The sequence below is a fragment of the Pempheris klunzingeri genome, chromosome 3 (assembly GCF_042242105.1).
Source record: "Pempheris klunzingeri isolate RE-2024b chromosome 3, fPemKlu1.hap1, whole genome shotgun sequence".
NCBI lineage: Eukaryota > Metazoa > Chordata > Actinopteri > Acropomatiformes > Pempheridae > Pempheris > Pempheris klunzingeri.
The window spans coordinates 22,520,738-22,547,652 of NC_092014.1; the positions used below are offsets into that span (position 1 = coordinate 22,520,738).

General features: G+C 42.5%; 1 protein-coding gene across 1 annotated transcript in view; it reads left to right on the plus strand.

Annotated features, from left to right (window-relative positions):
- Positions 1-14,960: 14,960 nt before the first annotated feature.
- The window catches only part of LOC139198576 (xylosyltransferase 1-like), an 81,456-nt gene continuing 69,501 nt past the window's right edge, over positions 14,961-26,915 (plus strand). Inside the window, exon 1 of the mRNA XM_070827466.1 lies at positions 14,961-15,239. Within this exon, the coding sequence (XP_070683567.1) occupies positions 14,961-15,239 (279 nt within the window). The remainder of the gene's footprint in view (positions 15,240-26,915) is intronic.

The window sequence follows — 26,915 nt, forward strand, 5'->3', positions numbered from 1 at the left end:
TGATATTTCTCTCTCGGCGTTCAAAAGTATGTCGTCTCCAAGGTTGTACTTACTGTAAATATCAAGAGGCAAGACTTGTCTTTCAAGCCATCTGCGTCTTTTATTTTTTGTGTTTGATTTCATGTAATCACCCATAAATGCAACGTTTATCCTGGAGCAACATAACAGATTTTGATACATGGTTTGCCTGCAGAAAGGTACGAGAAGTAACATAAAGAAAAAACCTGCCTACAACAGAAAATGTCAGAATTTGAATAAAGTGGCATGCTATGATCTAAGTAAGGCAAAGGCTACAATTTGCGATGTCGCAGACTCCGTTGCAGAGGTCATTGCTAATCAGCCAAACCAGCAGGGGGGTATAATCTCTCTCACCTACGCAGCTGAAAGTTGGGCTGCTCTGAGGGCTTCTGTAGCTGGCACGTATATTTCCCAGGCTCTCTCTCCCTTATTAGTAGCCTCCTTTCCCTCTCTCTCTCTCTCCTGTCTCTTTTATAAACACAGTCTCTCGCTTCTCTCAAATCATCGCCGGTGTTACTATTTTTACCAATCTAACAAGGTTGCTTGGTCACAGAGGACTGTGGGGAGCGGCGAAGGAAAGAAATGTTCACTAAGATCGAAGATGCAGACATGCTACTTCTGTTACGCCTGCCCTCGGAGCACAGGGCCCTGGGGCTGAAAGCGGAGCCCCCCCGAGATGGAGAGAGATAAGACAGAGCGGGTGCAATAGGCTGCTGCTGCTGCTGCAGTCCAGGCGATGGTTAGACAAACTCTTAACCTTGAAGACAGATGAAAAGAATCAGCCTGGAGCTGAGTGAATATGAAGAAAATCAGGGTTTAAATCAGGGCTATGTAGCGTCGGTCGGGGAAGGAAAGTTGAACGTTGAAAAGTCGAAATGGAAAAAAAGACTTTGATGTACTGAATAAGTGGAATTACTGAGTAGCTTGTTTGAACTAGTTGCACCCACTCGCCATGTTAACTTTAACTGGAAGCATCAGTTGATCTAATGATTGTTTTGGATTTGTTTCATCCTTCCATGAATTTCTGCTACCGTTTGCCTTCGAGCAGAGCCAGGCTAGCTGTTTGCCCCTTTTCCAGTCTTTATGCTAAGCTAACTGGCTTCTGGCTCCAGCTTCATATTCAACGGACAGATACGCGAGTGGCATCAATCTTCTCACCTTACTCTTGGCCAGAAAGTAAATATGTGTATTTCCTTTTGTTGAGACTGTGTCAGACATGGCTGATAGCGGATGGCTACAAGTTACTTTGGGCCCCCCACTGACCCCCCAGTATGCATGCACCAGTGAAATAAAACATAAAATAACGGACTCCTATTGAACTTTACTTGACTATGTAGAAGAAGAGCAACTACCGAACAAGAATAAATGTGAGCTCACGTAAGCCCTCTTCATTGCGGCAGAGCTACTGCCTGCCTCACCGTATGTCTTTTCAGTGCGGCTTTATGTCAGATCCTAACACTAAATAAGTGATAGACATACGTGAAATACATTATCTATTATATGGAAAGTGAGGACATGTAATAAAAATGTCTACAATGTATAAAAACATTTTAATAAAGCATTACATTGATAGCATACACTGAGTAAGCAAAAGGCACACGCTCAACCCAGTTTGCAACGGATTGCGCAATCTGACGTGAGGCACAGCTCGGTGCTGCCTCACCTCGCTGCCTACACTGTAATTGAACGGGAAATACGCAATATACAGCGATTTTGATTATAAAAATGATTGAAATTATTTGAATCATACAGAAATTGCATTTATAGCACAGATCAGTGGACAAATATTTATTTTATCATTAGTATACATCTCATGAGGGCAGGTGAGGATGATGACAGGTGAGGCACTGCCTCCCCTGACCACACGTCCCTGGCATGCACTCAATCCATATTCCCTCTAAATCCAGTATACCTGCAAAACTATGCTGGAACCATCAGGGTGTGGTAATTTGATTAAACACAACTTTAGTTAGGAATACGCACCATCTACCACAGAATGTAAACTGAAATAAAGAAGCTGTAAAAGCTGCTTTTGAAACACAGGCCCACGACATGATATGGCCACAAAATTAGCAAAGAAAGCAGAGTGCTGAATTCCCTGATCGGTGATTAATTAAATATCACGACATTACCATAACCACAACCATATATCTGGTTTGATCCATACATGTGCATGAACATGTAAAGCCATACATGTGTGAAAGTGTTAAAATGAGATGTTATGTGATTTTATGGAAGTCAGGTGTCGGACTATTTCTTTGGACGGGCGCACTAATTTTTGGTTGCCTCCACTGGTGGCCTTGCAGTCTCACAGGGATGGAAGTACTCCACAATGTCAAACTATTCCTTTTAATCAGTTTTTTTAATAGTATAATAATGTTTATTTATGTGCTACTTTGAGGCACTGGCGATATACTATTAAGTATATACCTTGGTGATAAATTATCTGGTACAGGATGACTTTCACTGGCTGGAAACAGTGATAGAAAAATAACAAAACTTTTCTTGAGTTCAAAGTATCCACATTGTGAGAGGTGATGATTTCCTTCTTTTAGAAATATGGCGCACAGCTGGGCTCTGTTCGGGGCCCAGGTCATATGAAATACAATATCCTCCTATTTACATAGAGGTCACACACAGTCCATTTGATATAATCCATTGGCTTCCATGTCATATGAATAACTCATGCTCAGGAGAGAGGAGCAAACGTCAATGCAGAAAAAGTCATTTTCTGTCTGTCAAACATGGAGACCCATTCAAACCTATTTAACTGTGCTTTATATTATATGTCTAGTCAGCAAAAAAACAGGAGGGGCTGGATGTGGGAAGGATAAATTATTCAGTGCTTTAATGAAGGTGCACGAGGGTAAATTTGCTCTGTAAAATGGTGTGTCCCTGGGAGAGGAAGTTCACTGAGTGACTCGGGACAAACAGAATAGCTGTAAGGTCATAGAATATCAATATTAATAGATGTAAAGCTACAGAGAGCTGTACTATTCCCCAAAGGTTAATGCTACTGACAGGTTACATGACAAGACATCCATACAGTCTGGCTGGCAGAGGGGAAAGTTGGATTTAAAGGTGCCCTCTTTCTATGGTGTTATTCCATCATGGTGACAAGCGGGGACCACGGCCAATTATATCTCAAATAGACGACATGAGTGCTGGCAGACAAAAGCTGTTGGATGTTAAATGCCATTCGCATCACATACCATGCATCCCAGATTTCCGCTGGTTTTTCCACAACATTTTCTCGAATCGAATTGCATCGCACCAAATCGAATCGCATCATTCTGTATAACACGATACTGTTCCTTAAATTGCATCATAACCCTTGTATCTAAATCATCATCAGAATCTCAATATTTCAAAATATGGTAATAACCACGATTTCAATAGATATTTCCATTTAAAATCAAAAGGTTCTAAATGAGGGCATCAGTCTAGATCATTCTAATCTCCAATTATGTATTCAATTTTAATGCCTTATACCTTCAATCACACAATTACAGTAACAGCATAATCTCTCTTATTCATCTTCTATATTCTCGTGTGATGTGTCGCAACCCGTGAGCTGCTAATCAGCTGTCTGCACTCTATTAACTGTTCAGAGTTAAGGTAGAAAAGGTATAAAATAGTTTGGAGAAAATGAATAAAAACCACAAAACACTTAACATTAAATCCTACACATACATTCGTATCAGTGGAGTCAGGCAAATGTCTTAATCTTCAACATGTTTTGACATTTGTAATTTGAAAACAACCACTTGTAAATGGCAAGCAAATACTGCTGCCAAACCACAAAATAACACATCTACGAAGCATGATGGCACATTAATAGAAAGCAAACATTACTGGCAAAATAAAGGAAAAACACAGTTGTGAGTCGGCTGGTCTTCATTAGTTTTGCTGGTTGATGTTGTGCCTTTTATAATCAAAACGGAAGTTTGATATTGAATGGAGATTGCAGGTAAACACGCAGGTGTGCACACATATGAAATAACACATTTAGGTAAGTGAACAAGTACGCATAAATATCCAATGTGCCACACAGGCATTTATCTCACACCACCACCAAGCACAACCTCACAGAGAAGCTAGCGCGACCGAAGACTCTTAGCCTTGTTTTCTCCTCGTCTCCCCCACACAGGCCAGTACGACAGCAGTAAAACATAAACTGGTGTTTGATGGTCGGCACGCTGGGAGACCATCACTTGATTTCTGTAAAACTGTGTGGTCCAAGTTGGCGCTGTGAACACCAAAAAACACCTTGAGCTGCTTTGTTACGTGCTTGCTGCTCGCAACAAAGGCAGGAATAAAAAGTATGTTACGGACAAAAGCTGCTCACATCAAGGAGAGAGAACAAATCAATTATCAGAACAAAAGACATTGCTTCAATCATTCGGAAAATCATATTTATAATCATCACAGCCGGTAATCCAGGTCTGGTCAGATCGTTAAGTTTTGTTCCACATGTGAGATATGCGCTATTTGAAAGAATGTCACTCTATAAAACTGCTGGTATCAGGAACAAACCTAAGCTTTTAATTCACCAGCATTTTTTTACCATCCATACTGTATAATGGGTATAGATACTCTGTTGTACAATTAAACTATTTATTTCTCATGGAGTGGGCATTTCCATGAGATAATACAAGTGTCATTTTTCTTCCTTCCTATCACCCTTAACCGGAGACAAAACTAAACCCACTGATGTATTTGTAGTCAAGCCTCATTAAATTTCTTGAAATGAGCACAGATTACACATGATTATGTTCGTCAACCGCAAAATAAATGATGTGAATGGGACACAAAGTAGAGACGCCCTTTTCTCTGGAAGGCCATTGTCCTAATTCTTCCTTATTTTCCTCTCTGAGAAGCTGCTGCTGTACGTTCTACTATCTAAAACAACGCATGCAGCACTTAACTGTTTAAGTGGGAATCATTTCAGAATTAGCTTCTTTCTGGAGGGACTGTATTTGGTACGTTTTTTGTTTTGTATATTTGTGCTCTCGCTGTGCATGAAGTTTTGTTTTGCCTCTTCGCTGCCACTGGAAGCTCTCTACCAGCGTGAAATAAAGTCAAAGGGTGAAACGATGAAAATACACAAACCCGCAACCTCACAGGTGGACAGAAACGTAAACAATGGAAATAGAAATAGAGTGTGCACGCTGTCTTCTCTGTTCCCAATGTGTATTATTTCTTCACAGGGCAATGTGTAATTATGCTTTAAAATCACCTTCAGAAACATTCCAGAAATACTATTACCCTGAAAGGGAAAACAAGCCTCAAACACAAATGAGTTTTTATTTTTACTGGTGGATGTTTTTTTTTTTTTTTAGCTTTTGAGTATTTTAGCTTCTGTTGGATTGACAGCGACAATAGGACGATACTCAAATTAGACTGCGCTGTTCTTCCAGTTACAAATCTTGTTATCCAAGTAAGTCTACAACAAAAATGTCACTCTGTTTTACAAAGAAAAAGTGTCTCCATGTTCACTAGCATGCACAACATCTGCTGCTTAGCAACAACAACATATGTGACAATGATGTGCTGAACTTCTATGAGAAGCTGCCAAAACTGAATACTATGGTACATTTACACATACATACAGTACATACTGGTACTAAGCACTTGCACATGCATAAATACTCCCATGCATATACATACATATACATTCGCATTTCAAATTAAAGATTACATTTCTGAATAAAAGTCAAGAATAGAAAACTTTTTGGTTGTGCACCTTTACCCTAACAGCAAGCGCAAAATTGTCCAGGCACGAAGATTAGGCGCCTTGCAGAGCAACTTTTGGTTTAAGTTTTCGGATACATACATGCTCACCCACACACATACACTCTTATGCACACATACATATACATATAGATACTCAAGCACAGATGCAATTATATTCTGACACACACATACATTCTCACACTCATATGCATAGATTCTGAAATACATAGATACTGCACATAGTACTCCCTCACACTCACATACTCTCATCCTCTCACACACACATTCTCACATTATGTAGATGTCTGTAATTTGCTCGCTTGCTTTGGAGACAAAGTGGTGATTTTAAGTTGTGATTTTTCCAAATATGTATGCATGTATGTATGTATATGCATAAGAGGATTAATGTATTTGCAAATGCTTATTGCTGATGTATATAGTGGAGTATTCAGTTTTGACCAAGGCAGCCTCTCATAACCCACTACTAACTTTGAAGAGGACACTGAGACCCAGAATGGTTGCCATGGTATTTAGATTACTTCTGGAAAGGACTGCAAAACTCCTTAATACAACAAATATGGAAATCAGCCCCATTCCAAACAACACATCAAATCACTACTCTGATGTGCAAATATGTCTCTCCATCTCTTGATGGTCTTCCACTTCACAAATCAAATGGGAGGCTGAATTCATTTTTCCTTATCCATTTGCCCTTTTGAAGTTGTGGCTTCATGTTGTACTGGATGGTCTGTTTTCCCTGGTGGTGATTTCAGCTTTGTACCTGATAAGAGGTGCCGTGTTCCTCCAGGATAAGCTGTCTGATGTGAGAAAAGCTTAGTATCCTGGAATACATCCATTTCCTCAAGAAGCACGCTCACATTCATGCACATGTGCACACAGTGCACCAGTGGAAACTGACATGCAGCCTCTTGCCATATGAGATAAGGTAACTTCACATCACCAGGCTCAGCTGCCAAATGAGCCAATTGCAACAGCAAGCTGTCACCAGCGTGCTAATGGCACTGTCACACACTGGGGGAATAATCAGATTCAACACCCTGACCCTGCAGTGACCTTTGTGACCCCTGACTGTGGAGACACGACAAGTACTAATCTTAGTTTTACCTGGTGTCGGCCAGTCCTCTACCCAGACGTTTGCTAAAACCCCACACCCTTAGGTACGTTGCTACTGTTTGTCATCACCAGTCTTTTTTAAAACAGTGGGTTTGAATTCACAGAGAGGTGAATGTATCCAGATGATTCATTCTAAAACAAGAAACCCTTAAAGAACTCTCAAATATGCTCATAAAAGCTACATATTGTACAGGATATAATACGAGACAACAAAGCTACACGTCCCAGGCCAAAGGTCACCTCCTCAGCTGCTGATGATCCAGAAGAAAAAGCAGCACTGCATTCAGTATTCTTTGTGTATTGCAGGGTAAAGCTAGTTATTGGGAAGTTTAAACTTTCACCAACCAACAACAAACTGGACAGAGTCACTAACATTAGTCTAACCTCTATGTGGGCATCTCCAGTATGATGCATTTTACAGTTCTGAACAGGTATTTTAAAAATAAAAACAGGTATAATAAAGATAATGCTGTGATTCCATGTAGTGAGCTAGTGGGCCCAGAAATCTAACATTTCCAGGTAGGTATTTGCAGGTTGTAGGTAAAAGCGTCATTAAACTTTTGCTCTTGTGCTTTTGGTTTGGAAAGACTAAAATAAAGGACTGCACCGTCCAAAATCTCAAGATACCAAGCATCGCTCTTATTAGCGCCGCTCACAAACAGTTTGAGTGCTGCCTGCTGTGCCTAGTAGCATCGCCATGATTGAACAACTGTTGTTCGGGGAAGAGGTTTAGCAAAATTTCAGTTACAACAGCTTCATACCAAAACCAGCAGGTCCTCAACTCTTCAGTGCTGCAACATTTTCAGCCTTACCTACAATTAGTTGTACCCTGGGCCCTCTTAGAATACTTAACTTAAGCATTGCATTAACTTTCTAGCAACTCTTTGCAGTTATGTAAAAAAAGTCAAGAACTCTTTCTCCCTTCCTGTGTGTACAGCAGCATCAGCCATGTACGAACCACGGCTGCTGCTTTCGTCTCTTGTCGTATCACAGTGGGAGAAAAAAGGTTCCCTGTGGCCCCCTGGGGCATCGCTGTCAAGGACACCTGTCTGCTGCTGTGTTTCTCTGTGTTCTACTGCACTCCAGTCAGCACGCTGCCTGATTACATAAAATACTGAATGCATGAGAGTGTCCTACAGCAGGACGCCTAAGGCTTCAGCAGTCATGTTGTGCAGCGCCCACCCGACTTCCTCTCCCTCCTGTCCCAGACTCACTCCACCAGCTGGCTGCTCATCTGTCTCTCCCCTCTCTCTCTCTCTCTCTCTCTCTGCCTCTCTGGTGTTTGTACCTCAGAGGACTCGGGCAGAGTGTCTGTGAGGACGGGTTGCATGCTTCCTTGAATCTCTCAGTGACTTACTCTGGTCAGTTTATGTGTGTGTGTGTGTCTGTCTCACTGAGTGACAAAGAAGTCGGCTCTAATTAAAATCAGCATTTGTTGCCGCAGGGAATGGTAACCATTGTCGTGGCGACAGTCGGCCCACTCGGTCCCCTAAGCAACAGAGCAGCAGCTAATGAGAGGGGAAGACATGGCTCTGCTGCCAGGGAGCATGAGCTTCCTTCTCTCTGTCTGCAATGTCTCTACATTGAGCTCATACATGCTTCTGCTTTCCTTCCCCTGCCTTTACCTTCATCTATCTCTCTTTTGCTAGTCTAGTCAACTTATAGGTGTACTTAACGCGCCTTGATTATGTTTTCTATTCTCTCCCCGATCTCTGATTTCACCCCTACTTTCCAATTACATCAAGTTTAGTCTTTTTGCCGTTCTTCATCTCGCTCTTCTTTTATTTTGCTCTCATTAACGGAAGCGCGTGCATCTCCTCCCCCATTCCTCCCTCCCTCCCTCTCTCTCAACGCTGTCGTAATTATCAACTTTACATTTCTTTCCTTTAGAGGCTCTCTCTCTCTCTCTCTCTCTCTGTCTCTTTCGCTCTTCCTGTCCCTCACGCTCCTTGATGAAGCGAGAATTTACATTTATAGGAAGCTCAAATGTCTTTGGAGTGTCTGTGAGCATATAAAGACATTTTGAAATTCAGCGCAACATTTATCTGTTTTGGTCTGCAGCCTTATCTCTGTAGCGTTGGCTCTGCTTGCCTGCAGAAATGCCACCAAGTTAATAATTTTGTGCTGCAATTCAAATGCTAAAATACGGCACGGCAAGAACATAGATTAAACGCTTGAACATGGATGACAGGAGATTTCGGCAGCTGGAAACTTTGTGACAAGTGCTGCAGTCCAACAGCATTATAATCCTCCCTACAGAACGGTCTGCATAATGGGCGACATGAACAAATTGCATCCCCCTCTTTTTGCTGAAGTTGACTTGATTGCTTGATTGCTTCTTGTTCCAACTCTTTGACGGGGGGAGACGTGTGCAGGGATAAGCTCAACAAACACTTAAAAAATGAAGATTGTAGAAAGCCAAGATGTAATTTTGCAAATGGCAGCGGTGTCTAATTGCCATGTCGACTGAAGAGCCACAAGGTCAGCGGCTCGCACTCTGAGAGAAATATCCGCCTTCGTCGCCCACAGAGCTGTTGTTTTGGGCTCTGCGTTATATGCTTTGTCTGCATGTCAGTTGAGGCATTCCTGAAGATAAAAACCACAATGTGGTGCTCAAAATGCTAACTTCTTTATCTGTGTTTCAGCAGCCGCAGCAGTATATGATTCACTTCCAAATTCCAGGCTTGATATATGTAAAACTTTGTCTGGTGTCAAAATTCGCATCCAGCAATTTTCTCGTTTTTACTCTCCCAATTATCTTATTTTGGCCGCCATTCAACATATAACCGACTATCAATGTGTCAGAAAGCTATATCTACTGTCTCAATCTTATTAGTAGTATTATCAAACAACTTATAAATTATTAACAAATTATTAAACAACGAAAAAACAGACCAAAATGGCTTTGACCATGAATAGCTTTCCACAGAGTGTGTCACTGGGTTTCTTCAGCATTATTAAATGGCGTGTTGAGTGTTCTCTCTTTGTTGTACTGTATTCTTCGTCCCTAAGCTTTCTGAGCCTTGGTTTGCAATTAGAATGGAGATGAGTTAACCAAGGTCTACCTTTTAAACATGAAGCAAAAAAACAAATGCAACAGAGAGTGCATAAATTCAAAGTTTTTCTCCTGCAGTCAATTTCAAACCTCTTTTAAAAATGTGTCTTTTTTGTTGGCTAATAGTCATTTATCCCATCTGCAGACTTTAGTAGCCTAAAGCTCAACTGCTTATAAAACACCACAGAGTAAACATGATAAACGCTGAGAGTAGGCAGTCTCTTCTTTCATTTACCAATAGTCTGATGTAACTATCCCATGTGTGTCAGATCTTAGTAAATGAAAAACACTCACAGTGCAGCAGCTCTCATTAAAAGCTTCACTTCTTATTTGAATATAATCCAGAAGAAACTATAACCCCAACATCAGACATGTTACATATGTTGCTAATATCAAATGAAGCAGCATTTAGCAGCTGGAGTAATGTCAAATATAGCCTCTTCCAACTAAATAATGGAGGGAGTATATTACATAGTTACAGCTATCATCGCTAAATGCTGCAAATTAATAGTCAATCATTTTTTTTAAAGCTTTATGCAAACTTTAAGAGATAACTATGGAATATCAGAATGGGCCTTTAGTGTGTGAGACAATGGACAGGGAAATTGAAAATGACATAAGAAGTGCACTTGGATGAACAGTGGAGGAACTGTGGAGGATTCTCACACTCTGAGCTCCCACTGTCCTGAAAGTGTAACGACAGTAACCCAATCTAGAGAGCTGCTTGTGTTCTGAGTCACACCAGCAGTGCTGTCGTCAGTGAGGCTGGTGTGCACTGCACGTATACAGTCACCCAAAGTGGAATTATTTTCTTTAAAATTACATCATTTTAATCTTATTGAAATGATAACATAATTAAATGCCATGCGTAACATGTCCAAGTGTTAAGTCTCAGCATATATGTTATTTAAGATTCAAGTTATTTAAGAAGGCACAAAATGTATCCTAACCCAGTTTGGAGCCTCTCACAGACTTTCCACTGTAAAACATGTATGATGAGAGGAGGCTGATAAAAAATTAGATGGTCTGTCCATCACTCAGCCATACTTGGTGGTGTGGAGCTCTTCAGTGCGTCTTTATCAGAATCAGAATTACTTTAATAATCTGCAGGGGGAAATTGCTTTTTGTTACACACAGCTCCAAAAGAATAAGAATAAGAATAAGAATAAACTTCAAACACAAAGTAACATATAAATATATAAAAGTATGAATAAAAAACCATGACCAGCATGACCAGGCAAGGCAACACAAAGTAAACTTAGCTTACAGTAAATTGACACCTGCTGTATAATATACATCTTCAAATCTGGAGCCGAGTGTGTCCCACAGTTCACCGGGGTCTGCTGTGCTACATCAGTCAAGTCAATGATGGTTAAGTTACACCGCTGTAAGATCATTTGCTAACTGGTTATATTCACCGGAGAAGAGAATCATCAAGTTGATGGCATGTTGAAATGTGTGTATGCAATAAATGATCAAAAGAATAATTCATATTGGCAGGATTATGAAAAGCAAGACTTGCCGATTTTGAAAACGCAACAATGAAAAAAAAAAAAAATGTTTTATTCATGCACACTGCTGGCAGGACCTCCACAGATGTTTATATCTTTTCAGTTTAAAAATATCTTTCTTTAACCATTTTTATAAACAACATTTCAAATAGCATGTCTACCATGATCATTATAATAGGCAATATCTCATCATACAGTATAAACTTTATCATCCTTCAGAAACACTGGCTGTGATGAGGCTTTGTACACCTAACCATGATGAATAGAGTGACACCGCCCTGACACGTAACCTTTGGAGGCTTTCAATTGGCTGATTCGGAGAGCACACTGGTAGACACCACTTTAGTCCTTATTTTACAACACTCGGGAGTCATTGCTGTCAGTACTTGACTCACAGATTTAGATTTAGCTGCGAGTTTATTTTAGCGCTTCACACAAGGTGCCTGATCCCTACTTTTCTTGACTCATAAGTCAAAGTGTAAGATTATTCTTAGGGGTGTTTCTCATTCATGTTGTAACTACCTTGGCTGGTTCGGCAGCATCAACATCATCCTGCTGCCGTGCAAACCAAGAGGCAAAACCAAAATTACCTTCTCTGTGTAGGTGAAGTGTTGTGTAACTGCCAGAGAGGCTTTCTGTCTGTGTTGCTCTGGTGTTTGCATGTCAATGGAGCTCAGGAAGGGTTCTAACAAGCATCTCTGAATCACTCCAGAAAAAAAAAATGAGCAGAAAGTTTGATTGGACTAAAAATATTCCCACCTCGGAGAAGGACTTGAGAGTTATTTATGAAGCCTCCTGCACAAACTCACAAGTGGTAGACGCGCTCCTTTCGGCATGAATGAAATCATCACTTTCTTGTAGTTTTCCTTACTGATTACCATGTGCAGTCAAGATCTATATGTGCATAATTGAGTGCAGGAATTTTAAGTATCAAATATCACAGTGCTGTGACGTTTCACGTGGATTCATTTGCAAGTTGTCCTCCGTTATGCTACAGAAATTATTCTATGCGACTTTTTAATCATGTTAAGCGGTAGACGTGACTGGACGTGTGGTGCGTTGGAGCACTAAGGCGGAATAAACCCGATCACAGTTGTGATGGGGCCAAGTCTTTGTGTTTCCTTGCAGTCAAGTTAAACTTAAATTCGATTGAAGTGTGGAGTAGACACAGCAAAATCCGATCAATACCAACGAAGAAGCTTATCTTACATCAAAAGTTCTGTACTATGCTTTCCCACACATCTACTGTGAGGTCAATTACCTCCCTGATCGTGTCCAAATGAGTTTAGCTCACAGGGCAAATTAACGTGAGCTGTACCATGTGTGCTTTTTATGAATGAAATAAAATACAAACTTTGACATTCACATATATTATTCCTTTCAGGGATTTCAAACATTGTACTATTGTATTTTCATTGGTTTAATGAGGAACTACTGTCTATTGTGTAGGTATTGTATAACAAGGTCAGCAAAAAGTGATCACATTACTCCCATTCATGCTTCCCTACACTGGCTGCCTGAAAAATATAGAACTGATTAAAGTCTTCATTTTTACAAGGTGTTAAATGATTCCGCCCCCTCTCCTGTCCCCATATCACACCGTCAGAGAGCTGAGATCATCTGACCAAAGACCTCTGTCTGCCCTGTGATCCAGTACTAAGTCTAACGGGGACACTTCCTTCTTTATTTCAGCCCCAGAATTATGGAATTCTCTTCGTTCCTTGATCTGGTTCTTCCCCACCACTCCCACCTTCAAGACTCATCTTAAAACACACTTGTCTGCCTTTTAACTGGCCCTAACCCAGGTCTGAGTCACGCTGATCTCTGTGTGACCACGTCCCTTTACTATTACCATTATCATCACGATAATGTTTTCCATCCTTCTGATTTTCTCCTCTTCTACTGTGCTTGTTTCCTGCTTTTGTTTTCCTCTGTGTGTGCTGTAAATCACTTTGGATCAGCTCTGTTGTGTATGAAGTGCTGTATAAATAAAGTTGATTTGATTTGCATTTAAATTGCCTCTTTGAATTTCACCTTGTTTATTCTTTTGTAGTGTATATGCATGTTTTTCCTGTCTCTCTCTTGTGCCATGTGAGGATTAATTTTTTGTGGATTAACAATTAAACACCATATCCATTAAATGTGGGTTTAATTACGCTACCGGCGGTATTTGACTGATGTGAGGCATCCATATTTGTTTTGCTGTCAGTCACTTCTGTATCATTTCAGAGGTCAGGTGAAGTTTCCCTATTGTAATTACTAGTTAGAAACCTACAATAACTCAAATATGAGATCTGTATTTACACATTTACAACATTAAGGTTGACTGAATGTTGAAAAGTGCACAGAAGCTGTTGAAATTCTGTATTTAATTCCACGCTGTGCATGATTGTCTGGCTGCTGTCTGGGACTGATATTTATTAAAACAAATATGCAGACATCCTCCATCATTATCTCTGTGAGACTTGATGCAAACAATGTGATAAATGATAGTATAGTGTCATGTAGTTAACACACAGTGAAAATGAAAACGCTGTAACTAACCCACACGCACAAGTCATGGCACAAAGCTTGTGCAACTGTACGTGTGCCGTAACATTCATTTGAAATAATTACGTTCTTAGATGTAGACAGCATGGCCACATCTGGCGCACACATTGGCATTAGTAACACACTGGCTTTGCCACAATAGCGTGTCAAAATGTCTGCTGGGAAAAGGAGATGTAATGAGTTTATTTTTTTTATTTTTTTAATTTTTTATTCCTTTGCCTAAAATCTAACAAAGTCTGCAGTGCTGTCTGAAAGGGACGTCAGTGTTATCAGTCTTGGAAGAGAGAAGATATGTGAAAATTGTGATGTGTGGATGTTGGTGGGGGGAAAAAAATAATGGGCCAAGTCTCAGAATTCACAGCAGCTCTGGCGCACAGCTGCGACTTCCACCCTGGGAGGCAGGGAAGAGAGAAAATCATCTTCCCATTGGGGTGTAAAATGGAGATAATCTTTGCAAAGTTAGAGAGGCGCCCACATCCCATTGGGTGTTGTTGAAATGGTTAAAGGGTGCTCAAGGCAATATTATATCAGGGGGGCTAGAATTCCTGGCTACGCCCTTGTTGGGATCAGCTTATCTGTCAAAAAACCCCTGGAGGCCCAATAACACTGCTGTTCTCTGCCTTGTAATAATGCAAATTTCAGCATTTGCAGGTATTCGGTCATTACCGCGGAGAGATGAACATTTAGGATATCCCTGCAGGCAGCGCGTCGTGCATCATGTCTGTCGCCGAGCACCGACTCTCACCACACGGTGGCCCTGTGCTTCTCCCTGTCGACGCTCCTCCTCGCCTCCGCCACCGTAAAGCTCAGCCTCCCTCCCTCCTCCTCCACCAACACCACCACCACCACCACCTCCTCCTCATCCTCCTCCCCCTCCCTCTACTTCCACTCCTTCCTCGCGTCGCGCTGCGCACAGCCACAGACGCTCCTCCAGCTCCGTGCAGCCCGGTGCGAAGATGGTTGGCGGCTTGTGCGCTCGCAGGTTGGCCCGCCGGTCGCGGTCCGCCCTGATAGCAGCCCTCACGGTGCTGCTGGTGCAGACGCTGATTGTGTGGAACTTCAGCAGCCTCGACTCCGGCGAAGACAGGGAAAACGGAGGCTCCAACGTGCGGGAGAAGAGGGACCGGGTCGCGGGCAACAAAGCCGCCGGCAGCGACTATTTCCAGCACGGCGTCCAGCAGCGGCAGCATCTCCCTCCGCCGGGGAAGGGGACGTCTCGCCACATACAGCAGCCGGTAAGACTGAGGCGCTGCGTTTGCTGCATGCACACCACAGCCCCGCTAGAAAGACACTGTCTCGCCGGGGATGGAGCCCGGAGAGGTTGGCAGGCAGGTCAAAACATCTACAGTTTGCGCTTTTTGGGGAGACAAGCACTCAAATAAGGCCTCAGAATGAATGAATGATCGCTGTCACCTGAACGGAGGCTGCTTCGTAGGGAAATGACAGGATGTCAGAAGCGAGACAGATGCAAAATGAGCACCCCCCCCCTTTTTTTTTTTTTTTTTTGTGTACTCCTCCGATGCTGCGAGACGAGCATCCTCAGCTGAGGAGCAGGAGCCACATTGCGCCGTTTGAATGCGCGCACGGAGTCCACTTTAAAAATGCCAAAGCTGAGTGTGAAATGTGAACTCAGCGGTGTAGTTCACTCCAGGGCAGAATGATGGCAAATCCTTCCACAAGATAGTAGCTGACTGGGGCCGTAGTCTGTACCTGTCACGGTCTGTTTGGTATTTTAAGTCAAATACAGTAGCTGCATGGCTCAGCAGCTACTGTCTGAGCAGGGCCAAATTGAAACATAACCTAATTTGCAGAGCTGCTTTTGATGAGAGCGCAAAGATTAGAGTCATCTGTTGTTTGTGAGAGCACAAACAGCTTTATTGGTAGTGGCAACATGACACACAAAGGTCAAGATGGATGAGATTGTGGAGCCAAAGCAAACAGCATCTCACACACAGAATGAATAAGGTAAATGTGGGGCTGTGTCCGTGCAGAGGTGGAGGAGCCGATGCTCTGCCCTGCCTATTGAATATTTAAGCTCCCCAAAAAATCTAAATGTTTATTTGCAGACTCCACTGACTGCTCCCTGTGCCCCGGGGCTGCACACCAGGCAGGTTTCTGTACTCTCACAGTGCTTCCAAGCGGCATGTGATTAATTTTCACAACCTGATGTCTGGAATTAAATTCTTGAAAATTGAGCTTCTTAGCTCGCATGGTCTCTCAAGCAGCCAGGCTGTCCTAAAGAAATTGGACGCAGTTGTTTCTGGCAAGCCTGCAGCGTTTTGCCCCCTTCACAAAGCTGCCAGCCATTCAAGTATAGCCTACTCCTCAGCCGCCGTGCCACCAGTAGATAACCGGCTTTTGATGTAGTGTGATACACTGTGGCCTCCGCGCTCTGTCAGTCACTCCGAGCCGTGCACTGTATCATCTGTCTCCTCTGCACATTTTACAGTGACTCACTCACTTCATCTGGTTGGGCCGGTCGTCCCACCTGCTGGCATCTCCACAGCACAAAGTCACTCTGAGGACGGGTTCTGTTCGAGACTATTTTTGGACAGTTGGAGAATCCTCTAATGAAGAATCACTGTAATATCCCTGTAATAGTTCTGCAGGGACCCAGAGTGCATCTGTAGTGCTCATTAGTGAGTTTACATTATAATACTTTAGGGTGTTGTTGTTGTTATTTGTTAGAACTGCTACAATATTCCTATAAGGATTGAGCATAAATTAGTAATGCAGTGACATGACAGGAACTGTGGCTCAGAGGTGTCAGAACCTATTGGCGCTGCGTCAACACCCATTTGTCCAAATGTGTTTCACTATTAAAGCGCACATCTCCACCCGTGACCTTTTTAAAGAAGGGCTTTTCATCCTCTCCGCCTCGAGGCCCCTCGCACAGCCTGCGTGCCAGTCAGTCCACCAGCCGCTCGGCTCGTCGGCTGCCTGCCTGTCACGCTGTCGACTGGCTCTCTGCAGCTCCGTGGCCTCGGACTCTTAATGTCCAACCGGTCACCCTCGGCCACGTCCATTCCCTCATCTAGTTAATCACTGCGTCTTCATTCTTTCTCCCCTCGTGGGTGGTGTGTGTGTGGCTTGGCAAGGCAGAGCAGTCCAGCCTAAGGGTGACGCATAAGCGCCAACTAATGCTATATGAGGCGCCGCGCCTGAGAGAAGGGAGAGCAGCACTTTGATCCAGAATAGAATGAGCCAGAAGCTACAGTATAACAATAGCAGATTTGTGTGTGATAACTTATGCTGGATGGAAACATTATGCATAGCTTGGGATGTGTCATCCCAGCAGGCAGGAGCTACAGTTGTCATTAGTGGTTTTCTCCTGTTGTGTCTAGTGAGGGAAATGCTGCTCAAGAGCGTGGATGTTTTCCTCTCTAGTCCAACAGACAAGGCAGCTTGCTGTTCGTGTCTCCACTGCCTTTTACATTTGGATATAAGCTCATGAATGATATTACGTTAGCTGTGACTCTTAAGTCCTTTCACACAGACAGCAGCTACCTGTTGCAAATTCCCCCTCAGACATTTTTACACTTGAATTACTCAGTCTTGCTTTGCCTGACATCAGTTTATTGCAGGAGATAGCATCACAGTTATTATTAATAGGTGCTTATTAAGGCGGTCCTGATGACGGATGTGAAATACTGTTGATTCTGTGCCAGAATTAAACCTCCTGCAGGGGATTGAGTAAAGCTTTGGAAAAGCGTCTTGCTCCGAGCTTCACATCTGGTCGTCAGTGCTTTCTTTCCTTCTGCTGCGGTAGTCGTATACTGTCATGATCTCCATGTGCCGGACGGGTGTCCGGCTCACACATGTTGTAAGGAGTTTCCCTATTAGTCATGGTGTTACATGTAACATTACCTCTGATGTACACTTTTTCCATTGCACTGACTTTTCCTAATGGTTTCCTATGGCAAAGATAGCATTACAAACCATGTGAAAATGCACATTTACCTCTTTTTTTCTACACGGTTCCACAGTGTGGTGATGATACATCCATGGCAAGCTTAACCACACATATTCTATATTGTATGATGTATTATTAAGATGTTCACTGCAGTTATTTTCCCACAGTGGCTCACATGGCTTTGCTGCAGGCCTAATTTCTACAAAGAATTGAGTGCCAGCAGATGTTAATTGAGTAGTTTGTGACTGACAGAAGATGTTTGGGAAAACACAGAACTTAAAGGAGCAGAAAATGGAAGAAAGGCTCCAACTCCCGCCCCATCAGGTCTGTGGGGGTCCCCATATGTGTCCATAAATACCCTGATATTGATGTTCTTATATAACACTTGTTATTCCCATATAGTGGAAGGAGTACTAACTGCAATCAGAGTCTCTGAAGTTGTTCTTCAGGGTTTAATAAGACTAAATGAGCTCTTAGATGTTTGGTAAAGGCAGCCAGAATGAACATTTAAAGGGATTGAATATGAAATAACTTGCTAAAGACTCCAATCGTGCTGGGATTAGCGTTTAAATTGTAATGGTGCACAGTACAAGTAACAATGCGTCGTACATATGTTTTGCATTTAGGAGCTTTGCTGAAATCTTTTGTTGCTACCAGTCTATTCTCCAACCACCACCACAACCACAATGTGATTCATCCCACTGTGTCCATGATCACAGTGCTGACTCACACATACGCACACACACACACACACACACACACACACACACACACTGGCATTCACGCATCCAAAATTATGTATTTATGCTTGTAGATGTTCCACAAGCACGCACCCACAAGCACACCCACATACACATGTATATTTGTAGCTACACACACTCACATGCAAAGTAGTCCTGAGTTCTTTTTTTTTTTTTTTTTTTTCAATGGTGTTACGACGTAGGTTGTGACAAGGGGGGGTCGTGAGGTGTGTGAGTGAGTGTAGCCATTTTCCGTCAGTTTAAAATTGTAATTCAAACTACACTCTTAAGGTGGGAGCACTTTTTAATTTGTAATGATCTGCTCAAGTTCCAAAGTGAGAGTATGTGTGAAAAAAAAATTGCTAGTTTTTCACATTCACGTTTGAAGAATGAGCTTCCATGCTGAAAATGTACTGTGTATAAGTACTCCAATGAGGGCTCTTTGGAAAGTGTACAGTCAGTCTCATCTATTATGTACTGCTGCCGCTCTCAGAAAAATGTGATTATTAAGATATTCCTTTATTCCTTTATTAGTCCCACGACAGGGACATTGTTCCCTTTGCTAATATAATCGCACAGAATGGGTAACCATGACTACAAACTTTTAGGAGAAGTTATGTGAGGAAGCGTTTTGGACTTGACACCAAAGATTATTACAACAAAAAAAGGCTGACTTTGTAAAATGTAACTTACCACGTCACTCAAGCGAGGCAGCAGAGCAACAATGTCAACTCTGCATTAGTCTGGTTTTTATCTGACTTTTTTTTTTACAGTGACAGTCCTAATATGTAGAGGAGCCACACTGAAGTAAGCTGTTAGCTCATTCTTCCCATTTGCTGTCGCCTGAAAGTCCTCATTTGCTTTGTAACTACACTAAACTTTCACATTCAGTTATTTCTCGCATTGTGTTGCTGGCACTGTGGTTTGTTCCAGTCCCATTGTGCTTTGTGCCAGTCACTGTCGCTGCTGGTGTTTATATCATAGCAAAGCCACTTCAGCGGTGGTAATTGGCAGGTAAATTGGCACTCCCCGAAAGTAAATCATCTCGGAGTGTGAGCTATTCTGCTTTAAACAGACCTTTGAACATACATAATTACAGTCCAGAGACGCCCAGAAGATGCACTGTGTGATTTCAAATTTCAAACGTCCCAATCATTACATCAATAAAGTATTACTCTGTAAAACCTGTAATGAGGGAAAAGTAAAGTACAGCCTGCCCATCAGTCCATCCATCTGTCGTGTTTTTGCACACAGCGAGCTTCTTTTTCAAGGGCTGTTAGTCTCGGAGAGAGGTGGGAACATATTGAGATCTGAGAGAAGAAGTATGCACCTCAGACTTGAAAGAGGCACATCGAAAACCCCGGATACTTTGATGTTGAAGTGTAATTTGTATACATGACACCATCCCTCAACACCCACGATAGAAAAACATTTTATTATTATCATAATGCTGCATACCGTTAAAACTCGGCCGTGCTATTTCACCGAGCTGATCCTGCTCCTATGCAGAATAGCGGCATGGAATCCTAAAACTTCAGGCGTTGTGTAGTTTGTAGACTGAACGTTTAGGTTTCCATAGCAGCTCAAACACCGCAGCACAGACAAGTCCCTGTGAAACACTCCTTCTAGCACAGGTGCTGAATGTGCTGCAGGCCTCTTCAGTGTGGTATCCATGTAATCAGCCTCTCTCTCTCCATCCTCCTCTGTCCTCTCTGCTGACTTTGTGTGAAGGAGGAATAGCCATTTAACTATTCGACAAGTGTCAGGATGGTAGAAGTGCCGCACTTACACCGGGGAGCCGAAAACACACTGCTGTGACTCACACAGTCCTGCCGATCATGTCGACTCTTGCTTAGGAGATGAGAGCAGAGCAAGTTCCATTATGGTATTATGTGTAACAGGGCAAACCGCATCATCAAGTTCATTGCATTGTTGAGGGTTTAACTTTAGCACAATATGTACACATTAAAATAGCTCCTGCAGTCGTAAAAAGAAAATGGAGCTTTTCAATTAATCGTTAATTAAGTCATTTAACAAACCAAAAAGCCAATTATTCCTTGCTTTGTTTAATTGTAAATTGAATATCTTGTTTTATGCTGTTGGTCGGACAATAACAAGCAATTTGAAGACATCACTTCTGACAATTCTGACAAGCGTTTTTTCTGATGTCTGTACATTAATCAGTAATCCGCGAGCCTCCTGAACAGCTTCAGGACTCTTTTGTCATAGATTCTCTAATACTGTACTGAGTTTCAAACATGCCAACCGCAGGACACTCCTTCATTTGGTGTTTTTTATGATGGTGGTGCCGAGTCAAAAATCTTGCTCTGGTGTAGGAGTTCAGCTGGGTTTAGATCCCGGTGCCTGGGAAGGCCATAGCTTATGTGACCACTTATGTCCTGCGTGGAATCAGCTGACACCTGTTGTTGTGTCTCTCCAGTCATTTATCTGATTTTTCCTTTTATTTGTCACCTGTCCGTTTGTATGAAAATCCTAAAACCCACCACTTGAATAGAAATATGAAAATGGAAAATGTAACAGATGTGATTTCTGAAAGGGGGCGAAGTAGGGCGAAAATTAACTCCAGCTTTTTTTGTATTTACAGAGTAATGTGAATGTCTGAAAGGGGTTCAACAGACACAATTTCCTATCATTTCTCCTCTGTTAGGCTGTGTGTATCTCTGCATGTCTGTGTGTGCTTTGCGCTCGGCTTGATGCCTTGTGTGCGCCTCATCAGTAAAACTTCAAAATCAAAGCTGATAACTACCGTTCATCTCTCTCCTGTCAAGTCTGTTCAAACAAACCTCACCATTACCACCAATTAGAGTTGCATCGCTCTATGTCAAAACTCCCTCCACACACACACACACACACACACACAATAAACACAACGCCATCACCACAACTCCAGCCCAGCCAACTCGCCTGCCTCTCTCCCCCACCAATCTTGTCCTCATCCTCCCATCATCCCCCGCCGCCGTTACAGATGGTTTCATTCCCCAACACATTAATAACGCATCATCCAGATGAATGAAACTATATAATACCTAGCGTTGCCAATAATCCCATAGGTAAGAGGCTTAGCAGACAGCCCTGAGAGAGAGAGAGACAGATAGAGAGACATAGAGAGAGAGATAGGCTGGGGGGGGGGGGGGGGGGGTGCTGAATTAGTTTTATCTGAAGTCGGGTATCCATGTTGATATTTAGCGCAGAGCTAAAAGGCTGCACACACTCAAATACACACACACACACACACACACACACACACACACACACACAGGTTTGGACTAGACCATCACCATATGGAGGGGTTATTAGGCCAATCGCTCAACTCCCATGCTGCTCAGCAGTTGCAGGGTTATCCCCTTAAATAGATCTGCTGCATTTTATAAAAAGACATCAGTGCCAACTGCTGTTAAACGCTGCACTTAAATTACATAATTTAGAATTTATCATCATTACACTGCTCAATAAAAAGAACCGTTTTTTAAAAATGTACCTCAAATGACCGTATTGTATATTCATATTAGTGGCTGGAAGATTAGTGTAGACTTAAACTTTGATCTGTGTCTCGTTCTTTCTTAGTGCACATTCAGAGAATCAGTCACTGAATGTGGGAGAACGCACTGGTTGTCGTTTTCATTCGCCACTGGAGACAGTTTCAGATGGGATGTGATATTGGGCTTTAGGTACAATTTTCAATACCTAAAAGACAAAGGAATTGCTTGTGAAAACTAAAACTCAGGGTATCATATGATTGGATTGTTATTTTTAAGCCCATGCACATGAACTTAGAAAAGTGAATTTAAAGCCCCTGAAAACTTGGCCTGGGTTTGGAGACTTCAGATTTACAACAGGAATCCGTGCTACAACCTGGAGGAAGACGTGACTGTTGCCAACGAGGGAGGGTTTAACGGCAGACTCCAATTGTATTATAAGACATGTAGGATCCAGAAATGTATTGGATCTTGACCCACACTGGGGACTAAAAGTCAGGTCATCTCAACCTCTGCAACTCAGATTTGATTTGTTCCCCAACTTTATGGAACTGAAGCAATAAAATGCTGGATTATCTTTTCAAAGAAAGGTAGATTTGAAGAAATTCACTTTCAAGCCAGTAAAGTGCAACTTCGCCCCAAGTCTGAGCCTAACTCCATCCAATGCATATTTTGGGAAAATGCTTACAAAAAGTGGGCAGGGGCTGAGGGAGCTGTGTGAGACAGGAGCGGCTCAGCGATATGATCCCCTGGTAAGAGTAAAATGGAGAGCGACACAGAATCGCAAGGCTCCAATGCCACAGAGATTTCTTTGGAGGTGGAGGATCTTTGCCCTCCAGAGTCCCCTGAAGCAGACATTAGTGTGGTGGAGGACCGTGGTCCTGAGCTGCATCAATTTGCCGTTATCACTTCAAGCTGTTGGCTGCAGCCCCAGTAATGCCCGAGGCTCTCCACTCTCCCTCTCTCTCCATAGCATAACCCCTGTGAGTGACGAGTCTCTGGTAACATAATGTCAACGTTATTTAGAAGGCTTATGTTCTAACTACTAACTCTACAAAGCATAAACTGCTGTGAATCATGAGTCCCGATCAGCATGTATTTCACTGAGGTGGCCGTTAACGTTCTCTTTCTTTCTTCTTTTTTATTTCTAAAATTCACAACGTAGATTGGTCCCAACTGCTCCATTCCATCTCAGCATTGGCCTTGCAAGTTTGAAGCTGATCTTAAAATAGTCACATGGTTTGTTGTGTTGTGTTTTCAATCTATAAAATGTGGATTCTTTTATGTGTCTAATGAGAAATGCCAATATTAACACCGGCATTGAAATGTTACAGTACAGTCATATCATTTAGTTTACAGCTCAATAAACACGTTTAAGTATGCAGTACCTCTGCAAGTTTATTCTCTAATTATGCCTTACAAAGTCAGATTTTCAACTTATGTATTCAGCTCATGCATCTTTTTAACTTGCTGATTCCTTACAAGCCTGAAACATGGAAATTACTGCAACTAAGATACAACTTTAGCTACCACTATAGCCAGCAGAGGGTTGTAAACCGTGTAGGGGGTTTTATTGATTTCATTTCAGTATAGTGAGAGACTGATATTTCTGGGAGGATTAAGGTTTGTTTTGGACACAGGTAAAATGTCTCCCAATGATGTCAGCTGCTGAGCTCTTAGGTGTGACACATTGAGAAGCTGCGTTTTGTGATCAGGTCAGATTAATGTATGTACTGCATGTCAATGTAGCATCTATATTGTAGCCCTGCAGCATTCACCATAAACAGGCCTCTGTAGGGGAATCATTAGACAGGAGGGGGTCTCCACCATTACGGTCACATCACACTGAAAAACACTTGACAACCTCGTTGTTGGGGAAGCATACGGCAGATTGCTCACTTCTCTGAAATTGCTGCAGTGCCGCGACACGGACATGCAACATGCTGATCTACATGTAACACCCAGATGCACATGAACATGTAATCACACCCACACAGATTTATGACACTGAGCATGAGCTACTGCCTTGCTATCTCCTCCTCTACACACCATACACTAATCCCCATCTATTGTGTTATTCTAATAAGACAGGGGGGTGTGTGACAGAAAGAGAAAAGGGTATGTGGCAGTGTGGTGAAGACACAGGGTGATGACACGTCAGCTGGGTAGAGATAGGGGCGATCGGCCTGTCAGGGAAAGCTTTTGTCCTTCCAGTCTTGTGGAGCAAGAGAAGAGGAACTGACAGCGGCGCTTTTCTTCTTCTCCTTCCTCCTCCTCTTCCTTTTTTTGCTTCTTACTACTGGGGCCGAATGCCAGCAGCCCAGAAGACTTGTCTCTATCTGTGATAAACAGAAAAAGTGAGACTAGAAAGAATGAAAGAGAGATAGAGACAGGCAGAGAAAGAGAGACAGATATGCAAGACAGAGGAAAGCAGGGGGAAGAGGTGTTGGGGGGGGGAAAAGAAAAAGATAAACGCCTCATCCCTTCTACAAATCCGACGTCGACTCAAATCCCGGCGTAATCCTCAGGGGAACCCGGTTTGGTTTGAAGGCTTGTTAGTGTAGCTTGGGCCCAGCTGGCAAAGACTGTGTGGTTGGAGTTTCTGGAAACTAACCTGAGTCCAAATGGCCTCCACGGATACAGGGATCAGGTCTGTAATTTTCCCCTCTGTTGGTGAAGTTTAGGATTTAGAGGTAAGCTGATGCCAAGACACTGATCAAGCTGGTTTTGTTAAGCATCTCTAAATAAGAGCTCTGATTTAGGATTACACTGCAGAGGACGATTGAGGGAATCTGCCCAATAATCCAAGCTCTCCACTGCCACTTGAAACAGGTTGTTATTCCACTGGTTTAATTATTCACCCTGATGGATACTTGCCTCTGTTAAATGTTTCTTCGTATTATCCACATCTGGATAGCATTTCAGAGTGGCTGAAATGAGGAGAACTTTTGTTCTGTTTTGTAATGCTGCTCAACCCTACAGACTCTCAGACCGGCCAAGGATATAATCATCATCATAAATGCAGAGAAATTTGTAACAAACTATCCAATGGGCTTTTACCCTTTTTCCATTTAATGTAATGATGATACTAGGGCTGGGCACTGAACACCAATGCTTTTCTGATTCAAACAAACAGTGCTAGTATTTAAGTATCGTAACCTGGCATCAAATGTCTGTTTTTGGTTTTTTTTCTTTTATCACTTCTGCCAAGGAGGTCATGTCTTTGGTGCCATTTGTCTTGTTTGATTGTCAGCAGGATCACTGAAAAACTGCACATCCAATTTTTATGAAACTTCGTGGTAGGGTGTAGTGTGGGCCAAGGAAGATTCCATAAAATTTTGGAGCGGATCTGGATCCAACTCACAAACCAGCAATAACGTTGATCACATTGTAGCACTGGTGTCTATGGCAAAGTAGAGGGTGTGGTGCGACTAACAGCCACCTCAACAATCCTTACACGTATAAAGGCTAGTGGTTGTGCTTGGAGGTTCTCATATCAGGGCTGTGCTCCCCGAGTGCCCCTCTAATTGACTTGATTTGGAGGCAAGGTTGAAATGACAAACAAGTTGTCATTGGCAATCAAAGACTTTCTTATTTACACATCCAGAAACATTACGATTCATTTGGAGTTGTGTTACCAATAGTCACTCTCCATTTTGCTCTGCTTTTGGTTTCCACCACCCACTGATGGAAATGTCTGCCTTTTTAGCTGCTAAATGTTCTATTATGTTCACCATCTATTCGCTTAATTTTTCAGTCTGCTGCTTGCTGGGCAGGTAGTGCATAGCGGGTTTATCAACTTTACTTCTGAAAATAGCTTCTAGCTGCGTCTGGAAACGGTTTTGTGAGTCACAAAACCAAAATAATTAGCTGAAAGATGCTATAATGTCCCACAGAGCCGAGTGGAACGGCAGTATTGGGGGATAATAATCTGTGGGTTCACCTTTACAAGTGACACCTTTCATTTTACAAAGTCAGTAGATCATGTTATTACATTAGAATAGTGATTAGTGCAGTTTTAAAGCTCTGTTAATGGAAACATTGTTGACATTACGATTCAAGTGGTATGTATCTCCTGTAATAAAACCTTAAGTGTGGTAATAGGGTGGTGTTTGACCTACAAGGTCATAGCTACAGAATTACTGCACGTTTCACCCATTACATACTCATGACAACAGTTCCAGCATGTTGTATGTGAGAGAATCTAGGTTTGGGTTCATGGTCAAGGTCACGGAGTAATTCCTCGCTGAGAGGTCAGTGATACAGCTCAGCTGAGGTTGCCTTTGCCTCAAGGCAGCCACTGTAGGGGATGTTGTACGGCACAGTAGAGACAGCCAGGGCATACGAGTTAGATGTGCACACCTGCTGCACATCCACACAAATTCATACACGTTTATATACACTCCCACACACTCTTCAGCGTCCCCCCTGTGCTAAATGTGCACACCTACAGAATGCATAAAATTCTTTACTTCCCACATCACAAAAAACACTCACCCACACAATCTCCCTCTGACACACACACACACACACACACACACACAAGCATACACGCACACGAAGGTCTCTATCTCCCTGCTCCTTCCCCCTTGGCTCATGCACAACACACACACACTATGAGAGTAAATAAAATTATAAAACACTCTGTGCACCACTTGAATAGCTGCTCTTCAGTATTCATGTTAACCACCAGGACCAGCCGGAGACCGCGTACTCATTACTGAGCAGGTGTTTTCTCCCTCAGCAGTGCAGTTTAGATCC